The sequence below is a fragment of the Brassica napus genome, chromosome A7 (genome assembly GCF_020379485.1).
Source record: "Brassica napus cultivar Da-Ae chromosome A7, Da-Ae, whole genome shotgun sequence".
Classification (NCBI taxonomy): domain Eukaryota; kingdom Viridiplantae; phylum Streptophyta; class Magnoliopsida; order Brassicales; family Brassicaceae; genus Brassica; species Brassica napus.
The window spans coordinates 22,748,515-22,764,685 of NC_063440.1; the positions used below are offsets into that span (position 1 = coordinate 22,748,515).

Consider the following 16,171-nt stretch of genomic DNA (forward strand, 5'->3'; position numbering starts at 1 on the left):
TGCAATTTAGTTTTACTATATAGTATTTTTTCTAATTCATTTTTAGTTAAAATGTTATTACGAAAATATATCATTAAGAAATAAAAAAATTAAGAAAATTATTTAATATTGGATAAGTTTAATAAAACGTTAAATTAGTACATAAGAAAATTATAATGTTGTCATTGATTCTATTGGCTTTATTTAGCTTCCAAATTTTGTTTTTATTCTAATTTTTACTTCGGGTTGGATTTGGTTAAATTTCTAAGAATAGATGTTTGATTAAGTACAAAGTTGATAATAATTCACCTATACACCACAATCATAAAATACAAATATTAATTAGAACTTATACGTGAAAATAATTTCTTAATTTTAAAACAAATCTTACACAACATATGCAAAGCAATCTTAAAACTACAATAAAATGATTGATTCTTTTTTATGTTCTTTCTTGAATAAAACATCAAACAAAACATGTCTTAAGCAAATTTAAAATTCATTGCTTACGTAAATGAATTAACAAATATAAAACTGGGGTGTTCATGTCTTAAGCAAATTTTAAAATTCATTGCTTACGTAAATGATTTGGAAACAAATGTCCATACTCTTGATCTAAACTTGTTTTAATTAAATAAAACATCTGAGTAGAGGAAACGATCAGTCAGCTCACCAGCGATCGTTGCACGAGCAGATGCCTTTACCGAAGATGTGAAATTTCTTTGAATCTCTCTTAATCAGCTGTCTGCCAGTTATCTCTGACATTAACTTCAATGCATCGTGGCAATCTGGGTAAATGCGAAAATTACTTAACACCGTCACTGAAGATCGAGGCCTCGAGTCAATAAGCTTCCTAACAACCGCGACCTCTTCTTTGTAGCCAAAAGTCCATTCTTGCTTATTCTCCTTTTCCACTCGTTCATTACGCCACTCTCTAGTGCTAGGAACATAAACCCATTTCTAGCATTTGTAACTGCAGACTCTCTAGCATCTCGTAAATCATATCCTTTTCTGGACGTGAAGTATGTTTTCTTCTATTATATTTATAGTTCACATTTGCTACAAGACCTGCACTCGACGCTTTGTCCAACCTTGTGGCATCCAACTTCTCAACCAGCTCAGCACATCTATCTCCAAGCTCCACATCTCCATGAACCCTAGAAAAATTCATTAGCGTTTCCCAGACGTCAACACTCGGCTCCACTGGCATTTTCTCAATAAAGCTAAGTACCTCTCGTCCAAGTGACCAGAAGTTGCCAGCATTTTTGTAACAATATGGTAGTGTTCCATGGTAGGTTTGATTCCATAGTCTTTTTGCATGGCTTCAAATTGTAGTAATCCCTTCTTAGTATCTCCGGTGAAAGCATATGCGGAGAAGACTTCGTTGAATATCTCTCCATCTGGTTTGTTCCCTTCTCGTTTGAAAAGATTAAAGAAACCGATGGCTTGGTCACCATAACCGTTGCTGACTAAACACCTCATCATAACACACCAAGTCTCCGTATTCATCTCAGACATGTCGTGGAACACCGTGACTGCGTAAAGAACATATCCGCAACGATAATACATCTCGATTATGCCGTTACGAGAGCTAACATCAGAGGGAGGAGACAGAGAAACAATGCGCTCATGAACGAACTTTGGTTCTTCCAAAGCTTCTGGTCTATCGCATAGTTTGGCTAACCTTAAAAGTCTAATCATATCAATAGCGTAACCATTATTCTGTAAGAAATCTAAAACCCCTATAGCTTCTCTCAAATTGCCATGATTGCAAAACCCATCGAATTTCTCGATAAAAACATCGTGACCAATAATAATTGAAGAAATTGTTCTGTGTTGTCCGAGGATTGGATTTTGTGTCCATGTGTGCCACGTTAAGTATTGTTTAGGCCGAGTGATGGTCTTCGTGATGCCATTGCTTATCAGGCTATGATGATGATGATGAGAGAGGGATCCACGTGAAATGAACCAGCGGCTTCCTGTATGCGTTGCCAAAGCTAGGTAGGGTTTCGAAAGTCTGAGTATTCCGCACCATAATAGCACCATTAGGTCCATTACGCTGGTCAAAGACGTTTGCCGGCAAAAACTGTCAGAGCCGAATAACCTAAAAACGAATTTCGCATTACGATCCGATGATATTATATCTACCAAAATTGGCTATAGTTTCCCAATTGGCCATATTAACCAGTTTACTTCTATTTACTTTTTTGCGTGAGCTCCAAGATGGATATAAAACCGTCTTTATTTGTTGCGATCTATGGGCCAACGACATCATAACTTGCTGAAATTCGGTTTTGTAGAATCAACCAGACCATTGATAAACTCATAAACTTTTGTCTATAGTAAGTAGCTTATGTCAATAAATTATATAAACTAATTATGTTTTGATAAACTCCAAAGAGGCTTCTTAAAGCACCATTCTGCTTAAATATTACATAGAAGATTTTTCTGCAAGCCTCTTAGAGCATCTCCAATGTATGTCTCTATATTTTCCTCTAAAATAGAGATCTCTATTATAGAGGTGGATTTGCTCCAATGTATGTCTCTATAATAGAGTTCCTCTATTTTAGAGAAAAATATAGAGGAATCCTACTTTTTACCTCTATATTTAGAGATATACATTGAAGCATACATTGAAGCAAATCCACCTATAAATAGAGGAACTCTATTATAGAGGCATACATTGAAGCAAATCCACCTCTATAATAGAGTTTCTCTATTTTATAGAAAAATATAGAGATAAAAAAAGAGGTGGGTTGGAGATGGTCTTAGTCTATTGGTTTAATTAAGGATTCATGAATGCTTTTACATTAGAAAGAGTTCAAACCCCATAAATTGCAAATTATGTAGATTATGAAAAAAATGATTACAAAAAATTTTCATCATGATGTAAAGCATACTAACGAACATAAATTTTATAGGGCGATTCCGAATCAGACGCGTATTTTCATAAGGTGGTAAAATTATCGGTTTAAAGAAATTTGTCAACGCTGTTGCCATTGAAAATCATCAATGGGAAAAACAATGTTGTGGATAGGCCGAAGAAGTCTCAGCTCCCCTTTTATGTTGACGTTTTTCAGAATGAGTTTGAATCTCAACCATATGACTTCTTCTCAGATGCAACCATTGAGATAAACACATACATTACTGTTGTGAACAAAACGCGAATCAAAACTAGAAAGAAGCAAAGCAAGCAAAATGTATTGAGGCAAATACATTTGTATATCCCCTATATATTATTTGAGAAGCATTACAATTTTTTTTGTAGACACGTGTCATCATTAGAATGATTTTTAGAACCATTAGAGAAATAGATTGGTCCATCTAATTATATAATAAGTTTTTTATGAAACTAACCATAAATTCATTATTAATGTTCTTTATAATTTTCTTAAATAAAAATTACGGAATTGCCTAATGCGACTAAGGTATATATGAAAATTAATGATTTTGAATAATAAAGATTTGATAAAAATTAGTGTATCCTCTATCATACTTTTTAAATTTTAAACTATTAAAATAAATTAAACAACCACAATAGCCATATAATAAAAATTTAGATTTTTTGTATATGTTATATTTTGAATTTTTAAAAATGACTATAAATTAATAAAACTGTTAAAAATCTCACATTCAAATTTTGTGATCCATGGTTTAATTATATATGTAATAGTTAATGACTTTTAATTATTCAATATATATTTATTATTTCAGAATATGTAATAACATATAATATATAAAATTATTTTTATATATAATGTTCATTCCGTGCAAGATGCGAGTCTTAACCTAGTTATTATTTAACTGAATAACTTTACAATCCTTTAGACTCATATTTATATTAACTTCAAAATCCGATTTCATTTTTCCTTTTGAAAGAAATTGGATGAATTATTACGTAATCTGAGTTTAAGAACAGTTCTTGATATTTCCCGTGGGGCTTTATATGTTTTTGCATCCTTAAATCCTTGTGAAATACAAATATCATAAACCATAATGACCATTGCCTTCAGTTTTATGGTCCACTCATTTTCTTTTTCTTTTTTGACTAAAGTTTTTCATTCCACTCATTTTCTTGCTTTCATTCGTTTGCTTGTTTTGATCATTTGATGTTCATTCTTGCTTAGGTTAGGAAACTTAGCAAACTAAGCTTTTCTTCTTTTCTAAATTCGACTTAAGAATACTATTTATGGATTTGTTCCAATTTGTTCTACCATCATTCATTGTTCTTGCACAATATACTATCAAGGTTTGGCACCATTGTCGGAGACCGTTTGTCTTCAGGACTAAAATTTTATGTCAAATATGGGTTCCCAACATATCTTCATATTAACACTATCTTCAGACTAACAAGATTCTAGTCTACTATCTTTTGCTCGGCCATCTTGTGTAAGGGATATAGTTTTCATTGTATATATTAAAGCTACAATTGTAATTAATCATTCCTAGCTTCTCCTTTTTTCTTAACGCTTTTTGAAATTCAACCAAAGTAATCTTACAATTCTGAACCAAACTTGCCAGCAACATTAACTCAAAGAAAATTGTTCTTAAATGTGGCATACTTTTCATCACATATTGATAGAGCGTAGATTTAGTATAACTATGAGTATTTTATGTATTTTACTATATAAATAGTCATTTGAGTTTTACTTGGGTTTGGCAAAGATTAATAAATTTCAGTGAGGCAACGTCGCCTTGGAACGAATCCAAGAATTGGCCAATCATATGAGCCTACAAAAAAAAATGACGCCAAAATATAAGAGCATGCAGAAAACGATATGGACATCACAAATATGGATATAATGAGTGAGAATAAAGATCCACCTTGGGGAAATACACTGATCAGTCGATCTAAATAGTACAATAGTGTTCTAAGTTTCAACAATCGTTGAGAAGAATTATTCCATAAATATTGTTATAGTCCCAAGTTTAGGTGCCAATATCAACTATAAACTTTCGTGTAGTAATAAATCGAAAACTAGAGAGAGAAAATATATATGCAATTCATATTGTAAAGTGTAAACTCATGAGTTTCAAGGTAGAGGAGAGAAACCATAAGCATATAAGTTCAAATTCAAACTAATAACTTTAGTAACGTCTTTTTCAAAGATGGGTCATCCAACCCTTCAATAGATATATGTATTTTGTACGTGGATTCAAATATAACTCGGTATACGTCTTGATTATCGCTATGAACATCAAAGAAGTATTACATGCATGTACGTTACATGTAAAGTTGGTCCTGTGATTTTGAGACTAAAAGCGAAGAAAAAAATAGTCAATTTTTTAAAAATGCCAAAAAAAACTAATATGGTATCACAAAGATTCAAAGTCTTTTACCAAAAAAAAAAAAAGATTCACAGTCAAGTTGATAACTGAAAATCTTCACTTTTGAAACTCTGCTACTATACTAAAGACAATTTTGGCATGGCCTAAAGGCCAGTTCTGAATACATGTTCTGAGTTCGATCAGAGAATTGGACCACATATGTCTGAGTACCTGCCGTCAATTTTTTATTTTTTTTAAATTCAAAGATAGAGGGCAGTATATAAAAAGAGGCTTGTCAAACGAAAGTGAACATAATGAATAACTTGAGTCATTGAAATGTTTCTCTAGAATGTTAACGTCTTTCTTCTCTGCTTAAATCCCTTAGCGAAATAAACATAAACAAAATTTATATTTGAAAATAAAAGGAACCAAATATTGAGGCAAAAATCTTTGTAAAGTGAAGATTAGGTAAGAGACTCACTGCTAGAAGCCAAATACGACATTGCAATGTAACAGGTTCAGATAATTTAACTAAAGTGGGAGTTAAGATTTCCTCATATTTTTCGAAAAATATATAATAGTAATTTTAAAATATTTAATCAGGAAAATAGAATTTTGTAAGATAAATTAGAAAAATATTATGGGCTTACAAAAGTTAGCACTTGAATTGGAACAGAACTTGAAGATTCTAGATCAGGCTGACGTACAAAAATAGAGATAAAAAAAATAAACTGAATAATATAAAATAAAAACTTTGTGTGTAAGAGAAAAATTTAACTTAAATAATTAGTATATGGAAAAAATATCATTTTCCTGCTATTTTCTAATTCAAAGTGCCTCAGCTCGACCATAGTGTCCTTTTTGTAAGAATAACTCATAAGATGTCTGTTTTTATAAATATTAACTTCTTTAAAAAGATAAGTTTTTTTCCCTATTGCATAATTACATATCGATTTCTATATTTTGTGTGTCAACTGCGTCTAACTGAAAATATGGCGTTTGTAAGTGGTTACGGAAGAACTGATCAAATCCTGATGGTAATATAATATGGTACAGCTATAAAATGAAAAAATCGTGAAAAGATAAGAAAACAAAAAGAAAATAAGGTAGTTCAGGTAAATCAGTCAAATGTATTGTAGGTGTAAAGGAAAGTAGTGATTTAGGTTAATTCAATTGTCAAACTAAACACAAACTCGCAAAGTGTGAAGAAGACAAGATGGTGACAAGTTAAGTTTCCTAATATCTTAAAAGCAAAGGTCATGCATGAGTTCAGGGGGGTAAGGAAGTAGAGGCTTAGTTAATTAATTAGCTACTTTATATAATTTTCAATGGTTATCAATATAAAGTAAACATAGCATTTAAAAAAATTAATGATCAAATCAGGGTTGTAGTTAGTAAGATTTGGGAAGATCTTGCCATGCCTAAACAAATACTTAATTTCAACGTCAATCACGCCAACACTTTATACTTGATGTTAATCTATTGACATTAAAGTATTTTGGTGGGACCTCAATTATAACCTGATTAATCATACATAATGCATAGATCAATATATTAAGAAGGCAGATCAAAGATCTATTCAATAAATTTGTTATCTTGTAATTATTTCATCAATGTTAAGAAAACAAATAGTAAACAAATTTCCTTTATGTCCAATCAACTAATTGAACGGTTCAAACCCGTGACATGGTTGAAAATGATAAGATTGGAATATGCTTATATATACTAATTAAACAAATTAAAAATATATAAATCAATGCTTTACGAGGTGTATACGTAGACCTACATAGCCTTTATATCATTGTTATGTGTGTATTTTACACATATCGTATGACATATGTGATACACACGTTTAATCATCAATTATACGTGTATGTATCATCAAAGCATAGAAGATGGAAAATAGAGCATCAAACCAATTAAAAACGATTGTAAAATATTTGGAAACATGCCATAAGCACTGCATAACAAAGTGAGTGGACCAACCTAGACTCCATAATTATTTCAACTGTGATTAAAATATAAAATAATTAAATCTTAATTATAAATATATGCACATGCAAACTCAGGGGTTGATCCCATTTGAGTCTTTATTCTCCTCTTTCCATTTACAAAAAGACTTGTAAGCCTCTCTCTCTTTCTTTGTCTCCCCTCTTTTTAGCTGTACATACATATATGGCGACAGACACATCCTCTTTGAAACTCTTTGGCATAAACCTTCTTGAAACAACCTCGGATCCAGATCAAACGCCCGAACCAAGATCCGAACCTGAACCTGAATCACGTAAGTACGAGTGTCAATACTGTTGCAGGGAGTTTGCAAATTCTCAAGCTCTTGGTGGTCACCAAAACGCTCACAAGAAAGAGCGTCAGCTTCTTAAACGTGCGCAGATGCTAGCCGCTCGTGGTCTGCCACGTCACAACAACTATCACCCTCACATGAATCCTCTTCTCTCCGCCTTCTCGCCACCGCATATGATGCTCTCTCCTTCTTCATCGACTTCTAAGTGGCTCTACGGTGAGCACATGCACGTGTCGTCACAAAAAGCCGCTGGCCCCATGTATTTTTACGGTGGATCCGAAAGAAGGGGATTTTACGGCGGTGGGATGGAGACTATGGCGGGAGAAGTTAGGGCTCACGGTGGTTCTTTGCCGGAGATGAGGAGGTTTACCGGAGAGAACGATCGTATTACCGAAGTCAAGTTAGATAATGGAATCGGCCTTGACCTCCATTTAAGTCTTGGGCCATAATTAATTTTTAACGTGGCCCAATTAAAATCTGTAATATACTACTTCGGATTTGATTTTTATAGAGTAAATTTTCTGTGGTGAATTTTTTTCCCCTTGCTTTACCAAATCACATGTTCTATGTATGCGTTTGCTTCACCTTTTTTATTCATCTTGTAAAAATGATATATGCATGTCTTATGTTCTGTCTCAGTATTAGTTCAATTATTAGTCATCCTATATATAGGAATATAATGTCATCAATTCGATTTCAAATTTCAAATAGAGGTTGTTTTGCAAAGGAGTTTTACTTCATAAAGTGTTTTAACCACTCTTCACGAATGTCTTAGGTTCCAAACAGCATATGATCTATATGTCTACGCTTTTGGTTTGGACTTCTGATCCTAACCGAATTGAACAGACTCATATTTGGTCCAGCCTCCAAGGCAGAACATGCTCATACGTCAATTCACATCTTAAAGTACTCCTTGAACATTAGGATATGATATGATGAATGTTTGTTTTTTAATTGTGAAGAGTTTGGTTTTTAAAATGAAATGAAAGCACTCTGAAATATAAATAACAAACTTGAAAACTTTGATTGTTTGTTCTTCTTTTTCTTCTTCTTACTCAGATCGCATAATAAGTTCATCTGAACTAAAGTGTTAAATCTAAACCAGAACAATGGAACAAAGACGAACTGAACCGACTTTGACTTGATTCTGATCCTAACCGAACTGAACCAATTCGAATCTGAACCTTATTGAAAATAACGAAACAAAGGTAGTTAAAACATAATATAGAGGTATAGAACGTTTTAAAGAATTTTAAGAAAATTAGACGAATTCATAGAGTCAGAGATTTTATATTTTCCTTGACTCAGTAAATCGTCCATAATGTGGAACAGTTTTGTGCAATTTTTAAATCTCATGATATAACCGTGATGAGATTGTTTCGTAAAACTCGAAACGGAATCGAAGAACGAATTCACGTTCTTATGATATACTCTACACTTAGTTAAGAAGGAGAATAGGGTTTTGCTGGAAGTATCTGTTTGCGTTAAAGCACGTGTTAATGGAGAGGTTAGACATGTTATGTATAATTGGATGAGTCATTGCTTACATTTATCTTCTTTTGTCAGAGTGCTTCAAAGAGCCTTAAGGTTTTAAATTCAGTTTTAAGCTCGAAGTTCAGTTATTTCCAGCTCAAAATGGATACTAGTAAGGATGATGATTTCACATTCTATAAAGTGAGTTTGTGCACTCAGTTTCTGCCGGATAAAAACATGAAAGGTTTAAACTTTATGATGATTGATTCTTGGTTTGTCCGGTTTTGAAGGTTGTGCCGACAGATTTTGAGGCAAAAGATCTTGCATCACATGTAAATGTTATTGCCTTTAAAGATCCTCAAAGAAAGTCTCTGAACCAAGTTTCTCCAAAAGAAAACACAGTTGGTTCTTTATTTTCCACGGTAGTTGATTCTTCACCTGAGATTCTCAACGCTTCAGTTAGAAAAAAGCTTGTAACTAGTACAAAAGTTCCATTTGAAAAGGGTTATAAGTTATAACCAGATGGATTGGCTGACACTTATATGAACACAACCCGATCTTGCAGGTAATGCTTTGTCTTTTTTTTCTTTCCTAAATGCATTTTGATGTTTTATATGATGAAAGGGACAATATTGTTGTGCAAACCTGAAAGAAGAGAGTCGATCATGAAATCTTATTTCAGTGGATGGAGTAAAGAAGAACAAATCAGGAGATTCGACGTGACTGTTTTGAAAGGCCGTGTGTACAACATATCGCCTTATATGAATTTTCATCCCAGAGGTGTTAATAGGGCTAGACACTTTACCAGATATTCGAAGTGGCACCCGAATCCGATTCAAAAAATCTGAACCGAAGTAAGAAAACACCCGTCGGATATTAAGTAGGAGAATTTGGATATCTGAATCCGAACGAGTAATATCCGAACCTAAATAGATATCCAAAGATAACCGAATATATGTACAATTAATCTTATATTTTTAATTTATTACTCTCATTTTATTTAAAATATATATTTTGATGCTTTATATATATTTTGAGATCATATAATACCTAGACTATATTTGTGAAGATTTTGCCACATGTTTTCTCTACAATCAATTTCACAAAATAAATATGACACGGCTATTGAAATTGATGATGTGGCTTTGAAAAAAATATGACATGAATAATTTCATTTAATGTTGATTTATATTTTTGACAAACTTATTAGAATATGGTATTAATTCATATATTACATTTAATATTGATATATTTCTTTTTGGTAATCTTTTTAAAAATATGGTAATAGCTCATACATCATCTATAAAATAAACATATTTATATATAACATTTCAAATTTTGAAATATTATTATTTTTATAACTATATAATATGTATTATTAAGGCTTTCAAAAATTTCTACAATTTTTTTTTAAAAATCTGATCGTAAGATCATTAGTTTTTTTATATATCTACAAATTTTATAAATATTGTTTAGGCTAAATTTTTGATAATTATACAGATTTATATTATTTTATTAGTTTATACAAATTGATTTAATATATATCAAATCTATATTAAATATTAGTAAGAAAATAGTAAAATATATAATATTTAATAAAATTTATTTTAAATATAAGTTATTTAAAAAAAAAAATCTTAACTGCACATGGTGCAAGAAAACACCTAGTATACATATAATTACAAAAAATGATTTGTTACTCATTTAAAATACATGTCAAAAAAAATTTTCATGCATTAATAAAAATTTACATCCAAACTTTAAAAATAGTAATCAAATTGTGTTTTTATTTTTAAAATATTATCTCTAGATCTATTAATCATTCAATATAAATAAAATACGAAAACATGTAACTGAAAGTAATATTTTTTAAATACAAGAAACTTGATAAATAAATAATTTAATATTTTTCAAAATATAAATATCTGAAATCTGACTCAAAATATCCGAACCCGAATTAAAAATATCTGAACTCGATCCGAAGTAGAGAAATATCCGAATAGGTTCTGTACTTCTATACATAAATACCTGAAAATCTGAAATATCTAACATGAACCCGAATGGATATCCGAACACATACCTACGTGATAATACGTTGAATAAAACTGCTATACTACAAAATACGGTTCTCCAGCGAACAACTCATTTATAACCTTCATAAAATGTTATTTTTATAGAAGCAAAATATATCTTTCTCACTTTACGTATGAGAAAAAGACATGACAGCTAACTAAAATCCTTAATTCTTTTTTGATAATTTGTATTTTTATGTACTTTAGTACTTTTTTATTTCTTTTACGTCCAAAGTAGATTTGCCGCTAATATATATTACGAGTCTACGAGACAGTCGTATTCTCAATTAAACAGAATTGCTGAAAATATCTTGATGTCAAATTATGAAAGCCCCAAAAGCTGTTTTCAAAACAATACCCAGAATAAGAAAATTTGACTTGTCTGGATGAATAAGTAAAAAAACGGATAGAATTTAGATCACTAAGCATACGGACAGCTCATAACTTCATATTGAACTTATCTCATACTCTTTACCTGCTGAAGAAAAAAATCTCTTGACTCTTGCAACAAGGAAACAAAATATACATGTACCTTAAGGTCTTGCAGTGTTTCTAATCAGAGTATAGGAGAATCAGATTTATGATACATTTTGAATACAGTTTCTTTGTTAGCTCTTTTAACAAATAGCAGGAAATCTAATTATTATCCGTAGTAATCTTATCATTTGCATCTCCATCTTATTATTATAAAATGCCAGCACATATACGACTTTCTAAAATTCAAATCCTAAAATTGCAATCTTCTATTAGTATATATAGTGGTATCAAACTGTTGATAAACTAAACACATACAAACGAGAAAACAAACAAGAGACAAACACAAAGCAAATGAGTTATCATCGGCAAACAAGAGGAAACAGAGCACTCCCCTCTGTTTCCACACTTCTCCTCAGTATTCTCTTCTTCATCTCCAAGCCATCTAACGCCCAATCTTCTTCTCCAGTGTTCGCATGTGACGTCATCACAAACCCTTCTCTAGCCGGTTACGGATTCTGCAACACGGGTTTGAAGGCCGAAGCCAGAGTCACCGATCTTGTCGGAAGATTAACGTTGGTGGAGAAAATCGGGTTTCTTGTGAGCAAATCTACCGGCGTGAGCCGTCTTGGGATTCCAGATTATAACTGGTGGTCGGAGGCACTTCACGGTGTCTCTGATGTCGGAGGTGGTTCTAGTTTTACCGGTCTAGTCCCTGGTGCCACTAGCTTCCCTCAAGTCATACTCACCGCTGCTTCCTTCAACGTATCTCTCTTCCAAGCCATTGGCAAGGTGAAAGAAATGGAAGATTTTGTTTCTTTGGTTACAAGTAATAGACAACAGTCCTTTTCACGCTTCTAGTAATATTTTTCTATTTATGGCATGCATGGTTTAAGGTTGTGTCGACGGAGGCGAGGGCAATGTACAACGTTGGAGCAGCTGGATTAACGTTTTGGTCACCGAATGTAAACATATTCCGTGACCCGAGATGGGGAAGAGGTCAAGAGACCCCTGGCGAGGACCCGACGCTCGTAAGCAAATACGCGGTGGCTTATGTTAAAGGTCTTCAGGGTACTGACGGTGGAGATCCTAACCGTCTAAAAGTTGCCGCTTGCTGTAAACACTACACCGCCTACGATGTTGATAACTGGAAAGACGTCAGTCGTTACACTTTCAACTCCGTGGTAAGAAAACGAGAACATTTGTATCCTTATTGTTATTGGGTCACACCAAATACATTTATATCTTCTTTTGTGTTCGATTAGGTGAACCAACAAGATATGGATGATACATTTCAACCACCGTTTAGGAGCTGTGTGGTTGATGGAAATGTGGCTAGTGTCATGTGTTCTTACAACCAAGTTAACGGTAAACCGACATGCGCTGATCCTGACCTGCTTTCTGGTGTGATTCGCGGTCAATGGAAGTTAAATGGGTAAGATTTTTTTACATGGTTTCAAACTGTGTAGGGGTTTTTTTCTTCTGAATACAACCGCATGAAACATTTGTCTTGGCCCGTAAATGTTAAAGAGCTATTATTATACATAAGTTTCCATTCTCTCTAAATTGTCAAAAAAAAAAAATTATTAAGGTTAATCTATTTTTTGGGTTAATGTTATTAGGTACATTGTTTCGGATTGTGATTCAGTAGAAGTGATATATGCGAACCAGCACTATACCAAGACTCCAGAAGAAGCTGTTGCCAAATCTATGTTGGCAGGTTTGGATTTGAATTGTGATCATTTCACTGGTCAACACGCAATGGATGCGGTCGATGCCGGTTTGGTAAACGAATCAGATGTTGACACTGCAATTTCAAACAACTTCGCGACTTTGATGCGTTTAGGATTCTTCGATGGTGACCCCAAGAAGCAGCCCTACGGCAATCTTGGTCCTCAGGACGTTTGCACAGCTGAGAACCAAGAACTCGCTAGAGAAGCGGCAAGACAAGGCATTGTGCTGCTCAAGAACTCTGATGGCTCGCTTCCGTTCTTACCTTATGCGATTAAGACGGTAGCAGTTATTGGACCAAACGCTAATGTCACCGATACAATGATCGGAAACTACCACGGTAAAAATTAAAATTAACTCTCAAGTGATATTTTTTGTGTCCACGATTTAGACTTAGGCTTGAATCTTTAAAAAAACGATATTGTTTTTTAATCTTCCTCAGGCGTACCGTGCAAGTACACAACACCACTTCAAGGACTAGTGGAAACGGTGTCGGTTACGTATCAGAAGGGCTGTCCTGACGTGGCGTGCACAGAGGCGGATATAGATTCAGCTGCTTCTTTAGCGGTTTTAGCTGATGCGGTTGTGCTAGTGATGGGAACAGATTTATCCATTGAGAGGGAGGACCACGACCGACTCGACTTGCTCCTTCCCGGGAAACAGCAACAGCTTGTGACTGAGGTGGCTAATGCTGCCAATGGACCGGTGGTGCTGGTCATCATGTCCGGTGGAGGATTGGACGTTACTTTCGCCAAGAACAATCCAAAGATCACAAGCATCATGTGGGTCGGGTTTCCTGGCCAAGCCGGTGGGCTCGCCATTGCTGACGTCATCTTTGGTCGTTATAATCCGAGTAAGAAAGACACTGCTCTTCTCCTTACTAAACCAACCGGTTTGGTTTTACGATTATAATTCGCTAACTAACCGGTAGCTTTTGTATTTTTGTTTTTTGGTTTAGGCGGAAGATTGCCGATGACGTGGTATCCTCAGTCGTACGTGGAAAACCTTCCGATGTCAAACATGAACATGAGACCCGATAACTCAACCGGGTATCCGGGTCGAAGTTATCGATTCTACACCGGAGAAACAGTGTACAGCTTCGGAGACGGCATCAGCTACACTCAGTTCCACCACTGGCTTATCAGAGCTCCAGGGTTCGTCTCCCTCGGACTTGATCCGAGCCACCCTTGCAGGTCTTCAAAGTGCCTATCGGTGGACGCCACTGGAACGTACTGCGGGAAGACCGTGGAAGTCCAGCTTGAAGTAATTAATGCGGGAACCAGAGAAGGAAGCCACACAGTGTTTCTGTTCATGACGCCACCGGCTGTGCACAGGTCGCCGGTTAAGCATCTGGTGACGTTCGAGAAGCTGCTTCTCGGGAGGACGGAAATAGCGGTGGTGAGGTTTGACTTGGATGTGTGTAAGGATCTGAGTGTGGTTGATGAAACAGGGAAGAGGCAGATTGCTTTGGGGGAATATGTTCTCCATGTCGGAAGCTTGAAGTACTCCCTGTACATTACGATCTGATGTGATTCAATTTGTTTAATATTTGTGTTCAATGTTTTAGTTTCTACAAGAAATGAAAATTCATTGAAATAAAAAAGTTGATTGTTTCTTTTTCTTCTTCATATTTTCACTCAGATTGCACAGGTTCAATTAAATTAAAGTGTTATTTCTTAACTGAACCAATGGAACCAGGACGAACTAATTTTAATAGAAGAGGCTATACCTGTTTCCCAAGTAACCTGGAGGTTACACACATATCTTATAGAGGAATTTTTCTTCTTCTTCTTAAAAATCATAATTTTCTGAGTTGTCTATGAATATATAACCTCTAAAAAATTGAAGGGCAAGTCCAATGTTACATAGGACTCTACCCAGATCTGGCCTTTGGCTCTGTCTGATTCCTTATCAAGTAATCAACCAACAATTGATCAATCCTTCAAAATTGTTTAGACAACAAAGCCGTATTATATTTCCTTAAAACCATTTTTATCCTCAGGTTGCAACGTGCACATTTCTTCAAATGACAACCAATGAATATTGCAGTAACAGCCATTAGAACTCTAGTTTTAATTTAACATATTGTTTTGGGTTTTAATTTTGATGTTCTCTTTGATAATTTGAAGAAATCATTTATGTGTTTCAGTGTTTGTTTGGAATCCATGCTTTATGAATTACATGACGTTTATTCACTTACAGAGAAAATTCTTACAAAGTGCCATTTTAGGTGATCTCAACCATGGAGCCATGGAGTCCATTAACATTTTTTTTTTGTTCTTCGGTTTCACCTATATTTTATTCATGTCTAAGTAAACTAGAGAACACCTCTAACCCCTTTTCCACTAGCTCTTTGTTTTTATATTAAGGGGAATTGAAAAAAAAACACTTTAAATTTTTGTTTGTCAAAATATAATTTTTTATATTTTTGGTCATTTTGGATAGGGTTTACCTTTATGTAATGGAAAAAATAGCAAATTAAATTTTAAAAATTAGGAAAATATGAAAATTATTGGAAACATTAGCATGACTATTTATATGTTTAAATTTTATTTTTAAAAATAGTAGAATCATGTTTAATTTTGTGTTCTAGCACATATATAATACTTATTCTACCCATCTACGTAGTTTACAAATCGAATAGTAAGTGTTACATAAAGATTTAAGCGGGGTAGAGATTACAAACAAAATTTTCTTTAATATTATACTAGAGCTAGATTACGTCAGCTAGTATTATAACAAGATGTTTTTAGTCTACTTGTAGTCTTATTACAACTTATAACACCGACTCCGTGAAATACCTTTTTGTCTTAGGTGTTATAATTTTTTTTGCCTTTTACATTATCATACGCGTAAAGAAGAATAAACCTCC

General features: G+C 33.8%; 2 protein-coding genes and 1 pseudogene across 2 annotated transcripts; 2 read left to right on the plus strand and 1 right to left on the minus strand.

Moving 5' to 3' along the window:
• Window positions 1-78: 78 nt before the first annotated feature.
• LOC106357463 lies at window positions 79-2,371 on the minus strand (annotated as a pseudogene).
• A 4,909-nt stretch (window positions 2,372-7,280) lies between these two features.
• On the plus strand, window positions 7,281-8,187 carry LOC106357122 (zinc finger protein 6-like). Its single transcript, XM_013796805.3, has one exon. The coding sequence runs from the start codon at window positions 7,423-7,425 to the stop codon at window positions 7,996-7,998; it is 576 nt and encodes a 191-aa protein (XP_013652259.1). The 5' UTR covers window positions 7,281-7,422; the 3' UTR covers window positions 7,999-8,187.
• A 3,176-nt stretch (window positions 8,188-11,363) lies between these two features.
• On the plus strand, window positions 11,364-14,913 carry LOC106357123 (beta-D-xylosidase 3-like). The gene is made up of 6 exons (XM_013796806.3): window positions 11,364-12,360; window positions 12,465-12,752; window positions 12,834-13,003; window positions 13,191-13,639; window positions 13,742-14,152; window positions 14,258-14,913. The coding sequence occupies exons 1-6, from the start codon at window positions 11,923-11,925 to the stop codon at window positions 14,824-14,826; spliced, it is 2,325 nt and encodes a 774-aa protein (XP_013652260.2). The 5' UTR covers window positions 11,364-11,922; the 3' UTR covers window positions 14,827-14,913.
• The last annotated feature ends 1,258 nt before the right edge of the window (window positions 14,914-16,171 follow it).